Raw genomic sequence first — 17,283 nt, 5'->3', positions numbered from 1 at the left:
CAAATTACAATGCCGCTATGATTATATTGTGGTGCACGCTAGTAACCAAATGAAGCACACTTAAATTTAAGATGAAAAAAACTGTTGAATCCGGTTGAAATTCAACTGCAACTGATGTTGCTCGCTATATCATTTGTGTGCAACTAAGAAAGTGGTTAAATGTTTATTACAAATTGTGTTAAACAAAACATTCTCATTTGTAGAAAAATATTTAGCAAAATGTTATATTGTGCCACATCACTGCATAGACCGGTCAATTTACGCATTCAAGGTTACTATTATTAATAATGGGCTGTAACTTGGTAAAATTGTTTAAAATACAATTATAAAAGAAATCACAAAAGTCCTCATCGATCCGATGCGAGCCAAAAAATGGCACAAGGTCAAAGGTAAAAGAAGTTACCCTTTTGCGATTTTTAGCTAAATGATCTGAGAGATCTCTAAATGAGTTTTATCGCAAAATTATCTGAGACAATATTGTAGAGCATAAAATTATCTTAAAAAAAATGCATCAATACTTTTCTTGCTCAGAGCCACCGTTTTAAAGATATATCATTTTGAAAAGTACGTTTAAACGCCACCTACGAGTTAGTGTGCGATATGATAACATCGCCACACATAACAAAAAAAATGTTTTTTTGAAAAGGAGATATTTAACTATATTTTGTTTTCACGATGTTCTTTTGTTATGTTTGTTGATGTTATTATACTCAATGCAAAATTAAATCTGAAATGATTTTTATATATAAGTTATATGTAATATATGAAGTTTATATGCAAGTTATATAATAAAAATGAATATAAAGACAGTATTAAAAAAATTAAACATCAAGATAAAAACATATTTCTTACGGAAAAGGAAAACATTGCGGAGTATCCAATAAGCATTTTGCCGAAATAGGAACAAAACTACAAGAAAAACTAGATCAATGCAACTACATATCATCAATATCTAGACCTGAAAACAAAAAACAAAATTTTGAATTAACAAATGAAAAAGAAATAATAAAAATTGTGGAAAACCTGAAAAACAGCGCTGCACATGGAGAAGATAAAATAACAGCAAGAATTATAAAAAACTAATTTATCAAATAGCTCCTCTCTACTCACTTTTTTAATCAATAACTGCATAAAAAGGAGTACTTTTCCATCGTGCCTCAAAACAGCTACAATAAAACCAATTTTTAAAACAGGAAACAAAACAGATCCAAATAATTATAGACCCATTATAATAACTAATACATTCTGCAAAATATATGAAAAAATAATTAAAGAAAGATTACTAAATTTGCTCATTCAAAAAATAGATAAATATCAATATGGTTTCCTCCCTTCATCAAATACACAAGGTGCCCTAATAGATTTGACTAATACCATCAGTCAGCACCTTGAGGAAAATATGCAGACAGCTGCAATTTTTATTGATTTACAAAAAGCTTTCGACACTGTAGATCATGGCATATTACTCAATAAATTAATAGATTTGGGTGTAGTGAGTTTGTATTACAGCATAATTAAAGATTTTCTCATGGAAAGGGTGGTAAGGACAAAGGTGGGAAATTTCACAAGTGGAGGACGTAGCATAACTTGTAGAGTCCCACAAGGTTCTGTATTAGGACCTTTATTATATCTGTTATATACCAATAACCTTAAAGATGTAAAATTAAAGGGCAGATACATATTATATGCAGACGATACTGCCATAGTATATGCAGATAAGGACAAAAAAAAGGCTCGAAGATACAATAAACACGGACATGAAAACATACGCCGACTGGCTAACTGAAAATAAACTAACAATTAACATCAATAAAACAAAATACATATATTTCAAACATAGAAAAAATACCGAGAACCCTAAACTAAATATTAAAGTAAATAATAGAGAAATAGAAGAAGTGAAAAGCATAAAATACTTAGGACTGATAATAAATGAAAAATTGACATGGACAGAACATATAAACAAAATAAAAAGAAAAATAGGAACATTAACAGGGGCATTGAAAAGGATCCACTCTTTCGGCAAAAAAAAAATAAAATACTAATTCTTAAAACGCAAATAATACCTATAATTTTATATGGAATAACAACATGGAGCCAAACAACTAAAGCTAACCTAAATGACATACAGAGAATAATGAATAAAGCCACAAAAATAGCATATAATTTTCCACATCTAACACCCACCAAATATTTACAGAGAGAAACAAATAATCATTCACTAAATAACATAATTAAAATAGAGAAATGCAAACTAATACACAAAATGAAATTTAACCGAATTAAAACAAGCGCAACAATAGACATAAATCAAGATATACATGAACACTACACTAGACAACACAACAATTTTCACATTGAACACAATAGAAAGAAGAATATCAGAGAAAATGTCATATGGAGTGCTAGCAAAATATATAACGAATTGCCAAAAGATATTAAGATGACCAATGATGATGACCATAAATTTAAAAGAAAAATAAAGAAATACTATAAGGAAATTGAAGACAAAGAAGACCGAAGAGTTAATTAATGAAATAGATATTATAGTCAAATGAAATGTATATATTATATGAAAACTGTTTTTCAAAATCTCTCATACCAGGCAACTCTGCCTCACTGAGATGAAAATAATGTATATATATATATATATATATATATATATATATAAATAAATAAATAAAAAAAAGTTATTTGCCAAAAACATTGAAATACTCAAAATACTATGATATTAGGGTAATATTAGATCATGAATTTACAAAACATTTAATTGGATGTTTACTAGTGGTTCTAGTAATGATATAATCCCTTAGAAACAATTACTCAGATGAGTCTGCATCAGAATCAAATGCAAATGCAATCCACCTTGTAAATTGCGAGGTAGTGTGCTTAGCTCGGTTTTTTACGTGGTTTTCCCAGTAGGCCTATTTTACGGGTCTGCCGTGATTTTGTTTTTTTTTCGGAATACTTGCCAAATAATATTTGTGAGTAATTATAAAAAAGCAACTGATCATGGGAGTCATAATTTTCAAATGTTTCTACTCCTTCTTCTTCTTTTTCGAACGCCACCTTCGAGCTAAGCACACTACCTCGTAGGTGGCGTTCAAATGTACTTTTCAGAGTGATATATCTTTAAAACGGTGGCTCTGAGCAAAAAAGCCTAACGACATGTACATCTAAATCTAACGTTAGATATATCGTTCACGAATATTTGGATAAAAGAAACCTCTGTAAAAAATGACTGCTGCGCAAGCTCATCTTAAACCAAAAACAAAATGAGTTGACTATTGGAAAGTGTTTTTAAAGCTATTTAATCAAAATAAAACCGTGTTTGTATCGATATGCTACCATGGATGAGACCTGGCTTTACCACTACACTTCAGATTCTAATAGAAAGTCAGCAGAGTAGACTAGACGCGATGACCGAGAAAAAATGCGAACAATCAGTTTTTTGGAATTCTTATTGAATATTTTAAGAAAAGCCATGCTATCAACAGTGCCTATTGCATAAGGTTATTGGAGGTTATTCAAGAAAATCGGCCGCTTCTGTTTAAAAAAGAGTTGTTTCACCATGTCACATATCAGGAAATACAATGGAAAAAATGCATTAATTGGGCTACGATTTGCTTCCCCACTTATCGTATTCTCTATAGACCTAGCCCCCCAGCAACCGTTTTATGTTCTCAAATCTCAAAAGAAAGCTTGCTGTAAAAAAATTTTCGTCGAATAAAATTTGGGGCAAAAAATAAATCGTACTACAAAAATGGTATCGAAAAGTTTGAAGTTTGCTATAATCGATACATCGTCCTCGAAGACAACTATGTATATTGAACAGAATCTAAAATAAATGACCCAAAGACAATATAATTAAAATTTCATAATTATTCAAATATTTATAGTCTAAATATTTTTTAAATTAATTTTTAATATGGGCACAAATGCAAGAGTAATACATCTAGCATAAAGGGAAGCAAAGCGCTTTGCTTCCCTTCATGCAAGATTTATTACTCTTGCATTTGTGTTAAAATTTAATGGAGCGCTCCATTAAATTTTGATAGTAAGTATAAAACAATAAAATACTCTACGATAATATTGAAAAATACATATCTAAACAATTATTTTTATAAAATTCCATATTACTTGTTTTACACTTTCAATAAAAGAAAAAATAGTTTTAAAGCTTTATTTATTTATAACATATTTATAGTTTTGGATGATTAAAATAAATTCAATAACAAAATTATCATATTAAAAAGCTAGTTTACCTAAGTTAATATAAGAATAATAGCTCAAAGCTATCAATACATAAATGCATTATAAAAATGAATGTATTATTATTTAATTATGTTTTAAAATATAAATGGAAAAAATAAATATATAATTGTTAGTTACAATTGAATAGAAAAATTATAAAGAAATGGTTTAAAACCAATCACTAAAAATCACTATGTTTGCTTTCTTTAAACATATAAAAATTGCTCGTGTGAAATAAAATATGCAGTATAAAAATATTATCTGTTATGATTTATTGTTGGAGTTTGTTTCGTAAAATGTCCGCCGCATAAGAGACTAGTATTAGATGAGAACATCATTTCCATAATCGTTTTTTTCCGTTCCTGAAATGATATAAAATAGTTAGAACTGAATCACTTTTTTCATTAAATGTTATATGGCTATTAGTATAAATTATTAAAGAAGCGATACGAGCGTAGCTTGAACCCGCGCGGAAGCAGAAGAATTATTATTTAATTTAATATGTAATAAAATCATGTTAATCTTACAATTAGTTAATGGTGCCCAATATTCGAGCGCATTTCAAATATTTATTTCTACGTCAATAACAATATGAAATAGAAATAATGCATTTTTTGCTCATTTCAAAATGTTATTTTAAAAAATTGTTAAGTTTCCACAATTCATTTTAATATTAATTGAACACCACCACTAAAAGCTCGAATGAGTGAGTAAATACGATAATTGTTAAGTTCTACACAGTCAAAGTCAGACGTTACAAAGTAATACAATTGGCTACATTTGATTATGTTATATAAGGTTAATAATATAATTATTATCCTATCCAATTACTATTACTGAGTTGCTGAAATCAATCAATACTCGAGGTTTTGCTTACTGTTAAAAGCAGTAACAATGAATATAACCATAGAGAAGGCAGAGTGTAAACAATGTTCAACGTTTCTAAAGCTTACTAATTAGGTTTTGAATAATTTATGTACAGAATTTATTTTAATGAAACTATGCATACTTCCTGCATGAATTTTGGTAAACACATTTTTGAAATGATAATGAATACTATTAAATGAGCAATACTACTTCGAATCTAATACAGATACATGCCAGATCAAATGCTCTGCAATAAAAATCATATAAATAGTATTATTATTATTATTATTATTTTGAATTTATTGATTTATTTTTATATTTGTTAATTCTTGTTGTAATAAAATAATCAGTTTTTTATAGCAGTTTGTATAACAGCGATAATTTTAACGTTGCGAATAAAGAATTAGCCTATATCCATATCGAATTAAAAAATATCTTAATGATCTTGAAATATAGTATAAAATTAAATATATATAGAAATATGTACAAATAAAAAAGCTAGAACTTCAACATTGCATTATAGTTTGAATATGTTTTTAAATTTTTAATAAAAAATAACTAACTGCAATTTATTTTTTAAATTAGTTTAAACTTCTATTTTTGACCATTAAAAAGCTTTGTCGGCTGCGCAAAAGAACGACAACAGAGAATTAGTGCCAATATTTCAGATATTTTCTGAAAATGTATTTGCACACAATCAGATAAAAACTATCAATAAGATCTCACGTTTGTGTGGTATATTTAGTAGGTACTAGCTATCATAACAACTAACAATTACTTCGAACATATATATTAATAGTAATTAATATATAATAGTAAATAGTAATTAACATATATATTAATAGTAATTAATAATGACACAATGCAGAATAATTCGCAACGGTTAAAACATTTGCGCTGTTAAAAAATAAACTTTTAAGTGACACGAGTAAAGTGCAGAACGTGATATTATTAAAAAATAAATTCAAAAAAAGTAAAAGCATCGATCTGAAGTGGCACGTCTATTCGTAAATAAAAGATCGTACTGAAATAACTCAATTTCGAAATGTTGAACGAAATTAACATTGGGAAGAGCGCGCGGGTCCAAGCTACGCGCGCAGATAGTTGGCTATGAGCATAGGCAGCCCGTAAGTAGGGACCTCCTGTCCCTGGGCCATTCTATTCCATTTACGTACGCTGGCCCAGAAGATGTCCTGGTGCTGCTTCTAATGCGTCCACCTGTAGACTTGCTACCTGCGAATTTGTGGAGATTTCGAATCGTATTTTTCAAATTTCGTGTTACTCTAGTTGCATTGAATCCATCTTATTACACAATTAATAAGTTTTTATGCACCCATAGGGTCTTTTTAAAATTTAAAAAATTGTAAATGTAATGTGGTCACAGTTAAAATTATGAGTTTTTTTTTTTACAACACATTTAAAATAAACTAGTTGGTATTGGTATTTTGCCTTGAGGCAAGTTACATGAACTTCCTGATATGTGTAAATAATCGACTTAATCAATAAAAAATAAATTAATTTATGAGCAATTAAAGTATTTCTAGTGGATTCATTACACATAATTGAAAACGAACAAACACGTTAACTCGGAGTATTTTCTAAAAGCAAATTTTGACAAATCAATATTTTTTATAATTGAACCAGTTTTCGTTGGACTCAAATGGTTTAGTTTGTTTATTATGACCAAGTACTCTATCGCTATACCAAGTAAATCGTCTAATTTTAATTTTAACAAACGTCAAAAAAACTACTCACTTTCTCAAACGTTGATGAAGACCGTAATATTTAAGTAAGTTCTATAAGACCATGATATATATCGCCAAAAAAGTTTCAAACAAATCGGCTTAATTTATTTTTTCAACAGTTAATTATAAGAAAACGGCTCGGTAGATTTTCACCTAAAACTTATCAGTATCATTCCCAACTAATATCTTTCGAACAGTTTTTGATTATTTAAAATCGATTCGGTAGTATCAGCTTAAATGTATACGAAAAGTTTAGCACTTTTTTCCAAATTTCAAAGAAATGGCTTGGCAGATCGTCGCACAAAACTGACAAACGATAGTCCTCATTGAGGTACATCAAATAGCTTTTAAATTTCTGAAATCGGTCCAAGCATTTTTGAGCAAACGTCGATGGAAGGTCTAGGTTTGACAAATGCCAAAAAAACGATACTAATTTTTGCAAACTGAAGAATTTTTAAAATTAAACAACTTGTGACTTAAAAGGTCGAGAAAACATAAAATTAGCGAATCGGATTTTTTGATCAAAACATAAACTTTTCCTTCGGGAAGTTAATAATCGTATTATTTATAATATTTAAACATATTATTCCAAACGAACATCTTTCGTGTGATTACAAATAATATTGGGCTAATATCACATCTTTGATGTAATTGATATATCTTATTGTTCTATATTATTTACTTACTAATGAACTAAATTTTAATATCAAATAACATTAATAAATTATAATTACTTGTATGCCTTTCAGATATTTTTTTAGTCGATTTTGCTGCTGCTTTCTCTGCAACACTCTTAATAGTTGAGGTGACAGTTTTATGATGATATTCTGGTATCGGAGCTCGCCTACAGATTGTAAATAATAAAAATTGATATAATGAATTCAGATTCTGACTGAAGTACTAATCTATTAGTCCAGTAGGATAAAAAATATTTACCTATCACAAGAGCGTTCGTGTCTGCGATACCGCCTAATTATTCCAGAATCTTTAATCTGTTGTTCATCCTCTGAACTATCAAGTGTTGCCTCTAGAAGAGCCTCACGACTGCTTACTCGTTGTATATGATGTCGTCGGCTAGTTCGCTGATTGTGGGCATCTTGCTGGTTAGAGCTCATAGTTAAATGTTTAAGAGAATTGGCAAGATCGCTGGCATCGACGCCGTTCTGTTTCTCTGGTGATAAAGTTGAAGCTGAAGATTCTTTACTGCGTCTTTTAGTTCTCGGACGGTCTATAGAATCAGCAGATGATAGCGCAACCGGATATGAAGGAGATCTTTTGTTTGGTGAAGTATGCGGTGATAATCCTACGTTATACAATAAACAAACGTTAAATTTAACATATGATGTATTGTGTTTAAGGTAAAGACAAATAAAAAGTCTCAAACTAATATATGAAATAATAAAAGTATTTTCTAGAAGTTTTTATTTAAATTCGTCAATTTTTTAATTTCAATAATACTATAAAATTATAATCTAAGAAAAGTAAATAATTTACCTTTGGAAGACGTATTTTGTTGGCACCTTCTTTGGTTTTCCCTGTATCCGCGTGATACTTGTACGCCTTCATCGTTAAGGACTCTTTCACGACCACGTCCTTTCGGCGTTTCTGTGATAGCTGGAGACTTTTCATTATATCCGGAATGGTTATTCGAAGTTATTACGATTTCTTCCGCAACTTTTAATGTCTCATCCCCGTTCATCTTATTTGCGTTACTAACGCCGTTTGTCAATTTTGTAATACCCGTAACATTTTGATAAATTGCATTTGTATCTTTAGATTTGATTGTATCTGGAGACTTCATCTTTTCAAGTGATTTATCGATTTTTTGCTTATTTATTGGTGTTTTAAGATTATCACTAGGTTTCGATATATTAACGTAATCATCTACTTTGTCATTATTTTTGCTCGTTGCAGTTTTGGCGGTGCTCTTATTATTAGATATACGGTTATTTGAATTTACGCCAAAATATGCAAGTTCGCGTCCACGTAGTTGTCTGTACGGGCTACCACTAAAGGTACTAGGAATTTTTAGTTCAATATTAGCACTAACTGGTGTTTTATTTGAGGACGCAGATTTTCTCACGTTTGGCGATTTATTTGGCGATTTACTTCTAGATTTATTTGGAGATTTATTTGGAGATTTTTCTCTCCTGATTTTTGTCTTTGGCGTTCCAAGCAAAGGAGATTTTTTCTGAATGGGACTTAGTCGTGTAGAACTTGAATTGGGAGACTTGCCGCGAGGCGAATTCGCACGAGGCGATTTCGATCGTGATACTTTCAAACTGCAGATATTATTGCGATCAAGAGAACGACGAAGATTGTCCTTTCTTTCAATTATTGAAGGAATTGGCCCTATTTCTATTTTTTTGGGTTTATCAATATATTTAACATTTTCTGTTGGAAAATCATCAATAGAATTCATATGTGCTGTTGGTGACTTTATTTCTTCGACTTTATTATCGCTATGGCTTACTAACAATTGCGGCAAAGAAGATTCCGAAGATGGCTTGGCTGGATGAATATTATTCCAGTCTTGTGAAGTTCGACCTAAAATATATTTTGAAAGTGTAAAAATAAGTAAAACTTTTATACAAAAAATAGTAACTATGAAAACGCAGTTAGTAAATAATCACTATCAAGTATAAAATTTAACATTATAATAAATACTTATTTAATATAAATTATTTAAAACAATCAATCAATCAATCGGCATTTAAGAAATTAATTCCTTACATTGTAAATGTAAAATGATATCAATATAAATATCGAAATAAAATATTAATTTATCTTTGAAGTTTACACTTATTCTTTTTTATTGAACAAAAAGCCTTGCTAATACCGTATGATCACAAATTGTACTAATAATACCTGAATCGTCATGATATCGATTTTTATGATTCTGTTGTCTGTAAGTTTTAATCCTGCTCCAGCTTCCAGATACAGTGGTTCCCAAATTACTCTCCGCAGCTTCAGCCGAAATTCGACGATCTAGTGAATCGTTATTGTGCAATTGTCCCAAGTATCCCTTGACTTCTTCATCAGCTCGAGCGCTGTCGTCACTATCCGCGTCTTCGTACAACTGTCTCAACTGATTTAAATGAGTGAATAAGTGCTCTGGCTGAGGAACAGCATGTCCGTTCGTTTCGTTCGTAGTGTTTATCGTGCGCATTATCAGCGATGTTGATTTCAAATCACTGACGGTACTAGAAAATTTTGAAAATGGATTGCCATCCACTGTGCTATTGCTATATGCAGGTGTGAGATCAATACTAATTTTTGTCGTCGTATTCGTAGTCGACGGCTGGTCTATTTGTCGCTCTGAAAATCGTTGTACTTTTAAATGTCTGAAGAATTATGCTTGCTACGATTTGTTGTACCATTGATTTAGCTAAGCGCGTGTAAAGCTCGCATTTTTATGCGATAGTTCATACATTGTTTCCCAAATTCCATTGTATGCTGGATTATTTATAATAAATGCGGATTAGGAATAAGCACAAAAACCATAAATATAAAGAACCTTCTTACAGCAACGCAGCATCAATAAAAACCATAAAGTTTGTTTGTTTCTAACATATTTATATCGTATATGTTATATTTCTACATAAGCTACAACACCACTTGTAAATGTAATAATACTTAATGATAAAAAAATGGCATCAGGTTAGTATATTTAATATTCTAGTTCAATAATACAATACAAGCTTTTATGTAAAATAAATTTATAACCACTTGAAGCATTGTTAAGCATGTTATATTTGTCACAATCCACCTAAATAATACTATTACCAATAAATTAAAATAGAACACTGAAAAATCATGTATAAACTTGCGTAACCAATAGTATAGCAAGGCTAGTTATTCAATATATACTGTTTCTAAAGTTACAAAATTACTAACTACATTAAAGCAAACCTAACCATATTAAAGCAAAACTAATCACATAAAAGCAAATCTCATAATGCATCCTACCTTTAATGGATCCTCTACTTTCTACAATTGGTTCCCCAGAACCGAAATTGACTTTTGTTGAAAATCCTAGGCTTCTTCTGTGCTCAACTGCACGCACACGATCTGCAACTGAAGACCATTGACAATTATCAATAACCGAAGTCTCGGAAGATTTTTCAAAAGTCGAATGCTGCTCAATTTCATTTTGTAATGTTTCGTTGTGAACGGGTGAAACGTGACGCAGTTTTACTCCCCAAAGACTGTCTCCAATACTAGTCGTTGTGTCGCCCATATGGAATGATCTAGGTCGAACAGGCTTTACTTTTACTACGTTTCTAAATGAGCTATCTGCTTCGCCACTTGTCTCCGGTACAAGTTTGTTCTGCTCGTCGTCCCCAAAATGAATAACAGGTAGATTAGATTTTGATTCTGGGCTCATCGCACTACCAATGGAAGTGATGCGGCGGCGTCTTCTAAAATTTTGAGTTGGTGGTGGTTTACCATCAGTCTCTACAATATTTACGCGGCCACTATCTGCGGCAAAGTGTACTTCGGTTTTGCAAAATTCAACTTTCTTGCCTCTCTTTGTACTTGAAATATCGTCTTCATTTTCAGCAAGATCCGCAATATCTTTTTTGTCAGTATCGTTTTTGTCTTCAGATGTCTGACGATAAAAGCCATGTTCGTTGTTGTTTATAGGAGTTGACGTCTTACTGAGAGTTATGGGTATAGTAGTGACACCATTTAGGCGATCAAAATTTTGGCCTAAAGTGACCACAGTGCTGCGCCCGTCAAATAATCCATTAGTCAATTCCGTAGACCTGCATATACCGCTGTCCGTAGACGTATCCGATCGAACCATAGATGTAGAGACAGGAGCAGCGGCTAACACGCCCTCAAAACCATACGACTTGCGACGAGCATGCCAATCTTCAGTGTCCCTTGCGCGACGCGTCTCTAAACTTCCTGTGCCGTTATTAGCCGCATTTTCCATACCATATACGTACGTACGAACAGGGCCAGATTTGACATCAGAATCTAAATCTCCTCGTACTACAATCCCATCATCGTTCTCATCTTCTAAACTCTTTTTATTTGAATTCGTCATTTCATTAACAGGTAATGACTTTCTGAGGTGACCCCGCACGTCTAGCAGTGAGTCCATAGTGATAAACGTATGCCTCTTGGGTCTAATATATTTTATAGGAACTGGCTGTTTTACACTTGTACTGTTTTCAAGCTCTTGTCGGATTTTAGATACACAACCTGGAATGCTAGGCAGATCGATAGGTTTGGACGTGTAAGTATTTGTTGCAGCTTTTCCGCGTAATTGTAAAGAACGCCGTATTTTCGAAACACGTCTCCATTCTCCAACTTGTTCGTATTCATCATTAAATTTTTCTAAGCTTGATAGATCTTCTGTGGAGTTGCTTCGATAAATTTCTTTCTGCTCAGCAGACTGTTTATTATCCGACATTTCAACTCGATTGAAAGATACTGGAGACTCTTCACGGAAAGTATCGGTCATTTCTGGTGTGTTGTGAAGAATTTTATCCCTTCTTCTTGTTGGAGGTCGTCGGGTAGCAAGCGACCCGCTGCGACCAATTTCTGCTCGTTCACGCTGAGTGCTTAAATTTAAGGGCGCCTGCAACTAAAGAAAAGAATATATGAGCGTCAAAATACTTATGACAATACAATTGACAAATTAAATTAAATTCAATGTATGGCCTACAGTTTTAAATACTGATATTTATTTTCTCTACGAACAAGGTAGCTGACTCGATAAAATTTACTTATACAAAAACATTATTAAGCCCAGATATATAACTATGGAGATTTGCTTCCAAATTAATTGTCTTAAAAACTCGAATGCCCTAAAGTATGTTTCAAATTGGTTCACCCATAAAGACGCAGACATGAGCACAGTGATAGATAAAATTGGAATTTATTTAGACAAGAATAAAAGCCGCTTCAAAGTTCGCCTAAATTCACTTGCAAGAAAACTACAAATAATACTACCACGGCCAAATTACAAAATTTGTTCACTGTACATTAATCTATGTCATAACAAAATCATTGCCAATGCAGCAATGGGCAGATGATTTTGTATTGTAATCTTCATTTTTATTTCTAAGTTTTACTTGTTGTCCTTTTAGGATAGTTGTAAAAATTCACGATATGTGTAAATAAACTGTTTAATCATTATGAAGTCAGATTTTTATCTATTCAGCTAAAACTTTCAACTGTCCATTTCAAAAATCGGCTTTTCGCTTTCACTAAAGATTAATCAATGCAATTTTGAATTTATATATTAAAAAAAAACTTAATAGTAATTATATAGCTATAGTGCACAAAGACACCCTTGTATGCTGCAAAAAGCGTGGCTCATTATACCACACTTTAGTAATATTTTATAATTCAATAACTTTACATAGGCCTCTAATATTCTAAGATGTGCATTTATATCATATTTTCTATTTCCATTTTCATTATCGCAAGTTTCATTAAAAACGCAAAAAATTGTTTTAACCCTATCCACTTGAATGCCGCCACTTCGGCGGCAAAATTTACATAAATCTCGGAATTCGCGAGTGGAAATTTGATTACGATTACGGAACGACCCGACCGACCTTGTCAAAAACGAATCAGCACGATTCCCAACTGATATCTTTCGAATAGTTTTTGAATGTTCAAAATCGACAGGTTGACTGATCGTTTCGTTAAACGATAACTTAAATTTTAGAATCAGTTCAGCCGTTTTTTTTTAAGAAAAACATCTAGTAAAGCTCAAAAATCGGTTCACACACACACGCCCGCGGAGACAAACTTTTTCAAAATTTGGTCTCATTCGATTCAAATTAGGAATTGAAACGTCGTGAAAACAAAATTAGCAAGTCGGATTTTTTTATGAAAACCAAAACGGGAAGTTGAAAATATTATCGTAGACTTAGCCTGAATAGAATAAGATATATGAAGATTCAATATTTGCATGATATGCACTAATTATTTCATTATGCAATATATATATATATATATATATATATATATATATATATATATATATATAATTACAGTTGCGTTGCGCTAGCGTAGCTTTTTATGTCAAGTCTTATTAATTCAATTACATTGTCAATAGATATTAATTTATATGGTTGTAGCAGCGTATCTTACCATGCGTGACATTTTATGTGGTACAATTAATCATATAATAAAATATAAAAAATTAATGAAAATTATTTTTAATATTTATATTCCAGAATTTATGGTGAATTGTATTAACAAATATACCCTATACAAATCGTTCAAAAAGTATTTTGCACAAACGTCTACTTATACAGTAGAGAAAAACGGAAAAACGTGGACAAAATGACACAGTGGACTTATTTTATTATAAAATTACTTTATTGTAATGAAAAAATCAAGTACAACAAATTGGAGATAATATTATCTCATTTCAATAAATAGCAAATTTTTCGACATGCGGTTTAACGGCGTTCAGTTCAACTTACGATGGTCCACTCTGGTTACTAATTCCTCATATACACAGTGTGCTAGATAGTAATAATAGTAACTATCATGAAAAAAAAATGGTGAAACATCATCCCGTGCATTTTAAAAACTATAAGCTTTTAAATACAGTCTAGAACAGGGGTCGGCAAGCTTTTAACTGTAGTGTGCCAAGCCACTCTACCAATATGATTTAGAGTGCCGCCTTAATTTTATAAATAAAAAATAAATATATAGTTAGGTTCTAGGGGAAAAGAATTATAACCAAATTTATCTTTTAAACATATTTATTAACAAATAACATAAATTTCTCATATAAACTAAACAACTTTAATGCAAACCTTGTGCCTGCATATTTTTCCTTAACATTTCAATATCCGGGGTATAATTTGTAACTTTCAATTTCACACAAGATTCTGAATGTTTAGTTGTTAAACGATTTCTTTGTGAACTCAAATATATTTCATGTGAGAAAAAATTTGTTCATAGAGATATGTGGAACCAAAAGCTGAAAGGAGAGCGCATACAATTTTCTTTAAACAATTAATTTTTTTCCGGCAATGTCATTCAACAATTTAATATGGCTGTCGATTTCTCCATAGAGTCATCTTCCAGATTTTTTTGTAATTCCTTTAATTCCTCTAATTTTGTTTTCCATAATTCTGAAGATATTAGTTCGATAACTTCCATTTCAAAATTATCAACATTAATCCATTCGAAAATCAACAAATCAAACGGTATTATTGATGGATCTATTAAATCTGGTTTTATGAGGTAGGAAAATATAGGCACATGAGCTTCAAAGTCTTTGCATCTTCTGGAAAATTCATCTTTAAGTACTTCAACGTAGGTTGAATTACATTAGCGAGCTACGTTAGAAAAATAATTATAATAAACATTTAACAAGCCTGGAGCTTCGGTCAAACTGTGATAATTTTTCGGTTATTGTAGTTCATATTTATTATTGTTATTCATTTAAACTTTAGAACCGTAACCGTAAGTAACATAGTAGAAACACATTTTTTTCAAAATTGGGACTATTTTTTCAAACTATGATTTTAAAATTTTCTAAATTGATGATTGATTGACTTTAAAAGGCCATCGTTTAAAACAATGTACTGAAGTATGTTGGGAAATTTCATTATAGATTCGCGCATTTAACCAGGATTGTAAAACTGAAAAATACTTGACAGTTTCACAAAAAATGATTGAAAAAATAAAAACCTAAGAAGAACACGATGGGTTAGACTTTTTTTTTATTATTGGACAGATTTCAACCCCAACTTACTCAAAATTGCGCATTGATATTAAAAAGTATTTCGCAAATCGAAAGCAGAAGTCAATTTATCAATATCACAATATTACAGACTACATTAAGATTAAATCACGGTAATCGGCAATTCGAAGAAGACAACGACGGATGATAATATAGAACTTGAACGTTTTGCCAGCGTATGTAACCTTTTCTCAATTGTAAAGCGTGGGTGCAGTGAAAGTTTCCCATATGACTTTATCACCAATAATAATCAGAACGCGGTATTCGCCCACTGACCGCACACGGCAGATATATTCTTACATCATTTTTCGAACATAATTTTAATGAAGCCCTAATGTAATATTGCGATAATGCAACGACGATTGTGTAAGGTCTAACACTTTGTGTGTTCATCGCTGATGGCTATTATGTTTTCGACCGTGTGGTGCATATTGTTTAGATAATGCTTATAACATGGTGATTCAAATTATAAATACAAAAGTGCAATATTATTTCACAATAACTGAAATTGCTTAATACCGAAAAAATAGTTATAAATATTTTCCAGTGAAAAAAATACATTTATATTGACACTTGAAAAAAAAAATAAATGTAATAAAATAAAAAATTGCGTTTCAGACAGTGTGGTATCAAGCAGTAATGATAACCATTCTGGCTTGAAAATATAGATAAAAAACATGTAACTAAGTAAAAATAACCCTAAAAAAATGAGATAGGGCGGAGCACAAAGATTCAATTTGACTTTGAGCAATTATATTGTGAACACCAAACCAATTATATCACAACGAATAATACATATCAAACTTATTTATGTTCAGGAAATTCATCATTGCATGAATGTGTTTTTTGCTGCTTTTCTAAAATTTATCATGTGGTTCTTTTTACCTTATATGCCGGGTAAAATGGGACAACCAGAGGTCCCATGTCTTATTTTTAATTTTAAAGATATTGATGAAAAGGGTGAAATAATAGCTACATTAATCAACCAATGCAAAATATTGAAGCAGAGTTAGAATAACTATTTATTTAATTTATCCCTTGTTGCTTTTTTTAACTTATTATACTTTTTTATTTAAAATTTTATATTGTTCACACCTTTGCTAAGGAAAAAGTTCAGCTTTACTCCACCAACATGAATAATGCTTTCATAGAGGTTATATAAATAATACTATTGCATCTAGTTTAAAATTAATAATATATTTTATAAAACAATTTAATATCATATAAAAATTATATTAAGGTCTGGTGAACTAAATAACAGTGCTTACAGCTAAGAAACCTAAGGAAAGAAAATACTTTTGTTATGGTCGTAAGAATCAAATTTATGACTGGTTATACATCATTTTTCCTCTACTTCAAGTATTGTTGCTACAAAAATTTTAACTTTACTCATTTTTGGGATATCAGTAGTGAACTATTTTACCGCGCTCTACCCTATGTATAAAACATAATGTACAAAGATGGCTAAGTTCTCTAGCGAGATCAATAAGGAATATTTTAAGCGTTTTATAAATGTTTGAAAATTGATTTTGCCATATTACTAGAATGTTGTATGTAAAATTATATTTTATATCAAACTTTCTCATAACATCTATAGCATTTATTGTTTCCAAATGTAAATGATTTCCATATGCAATATATAACTGTTCTTCATAGTTTTTGATGTCAAGTATAATTAATCTTTAT

At 30.9% G+C, this 17,283-nt stretch overlaps 1 protein-coding gene across 1 annotated transcript in view; it reads right to left on the bottom strand.

Moving 5' to 3' along the window:
• Positions 1-4,456: 4,456 nt before the first annotated feature.
• Positions 4,457-17,283, bottom strand: part of LOC113377431 — a 133,278-nt gene continuing 120,451 nt past the window's right edge. The window contains exons 4-8 of the mRNA XM_026617749.1: positions 10,836-12,465; positions 8,361-9,413; positions 7,803-8,169; positions 7,601-7,710; positions 4,457-4,616 (exon numbers count right to left, since the gene is read on the bottom strand). Of these exons, the coding sequence (XP_026473534.1) occupies positions 4,576-4,616; positions 7,601-7,710; positions 7,803-8,169; positions 8,361-9,413; positions 10,836-12,465 (3,201 nt within the window). The 3' untranslated portion in view covers positions 4,457-4,575. The remainder of the gene's footprint in view (positions 4,617-7,600; positions 7,711-7,802; positions 8,170-8,360; positions 9,414-10,835; positions 12,466-17,283) is intronic.

Source organism: Ctenocephalides felis, unplaced genomic scaffold, assembly GCF_003426905.1.
Source record: "Ctenocephalides felis isolate EL2017-DRISC unplaced genomic scaffold, ASM342690v1 CF-g0.4_SCAFFOLD_01886, whole genome shotgun sequence".
Taxonomy (NCBI): Eukaryota; Metazoa; Arthropoda; class Insecta; order Siphonaptera; family Pulicidae; genus Ctenocephalides; species Ctenocephalides felis.
Note: the sequence above shows the minus strand (reverse complement) of the source record. Positions and strands in the feature narration are given on the sequence as shown.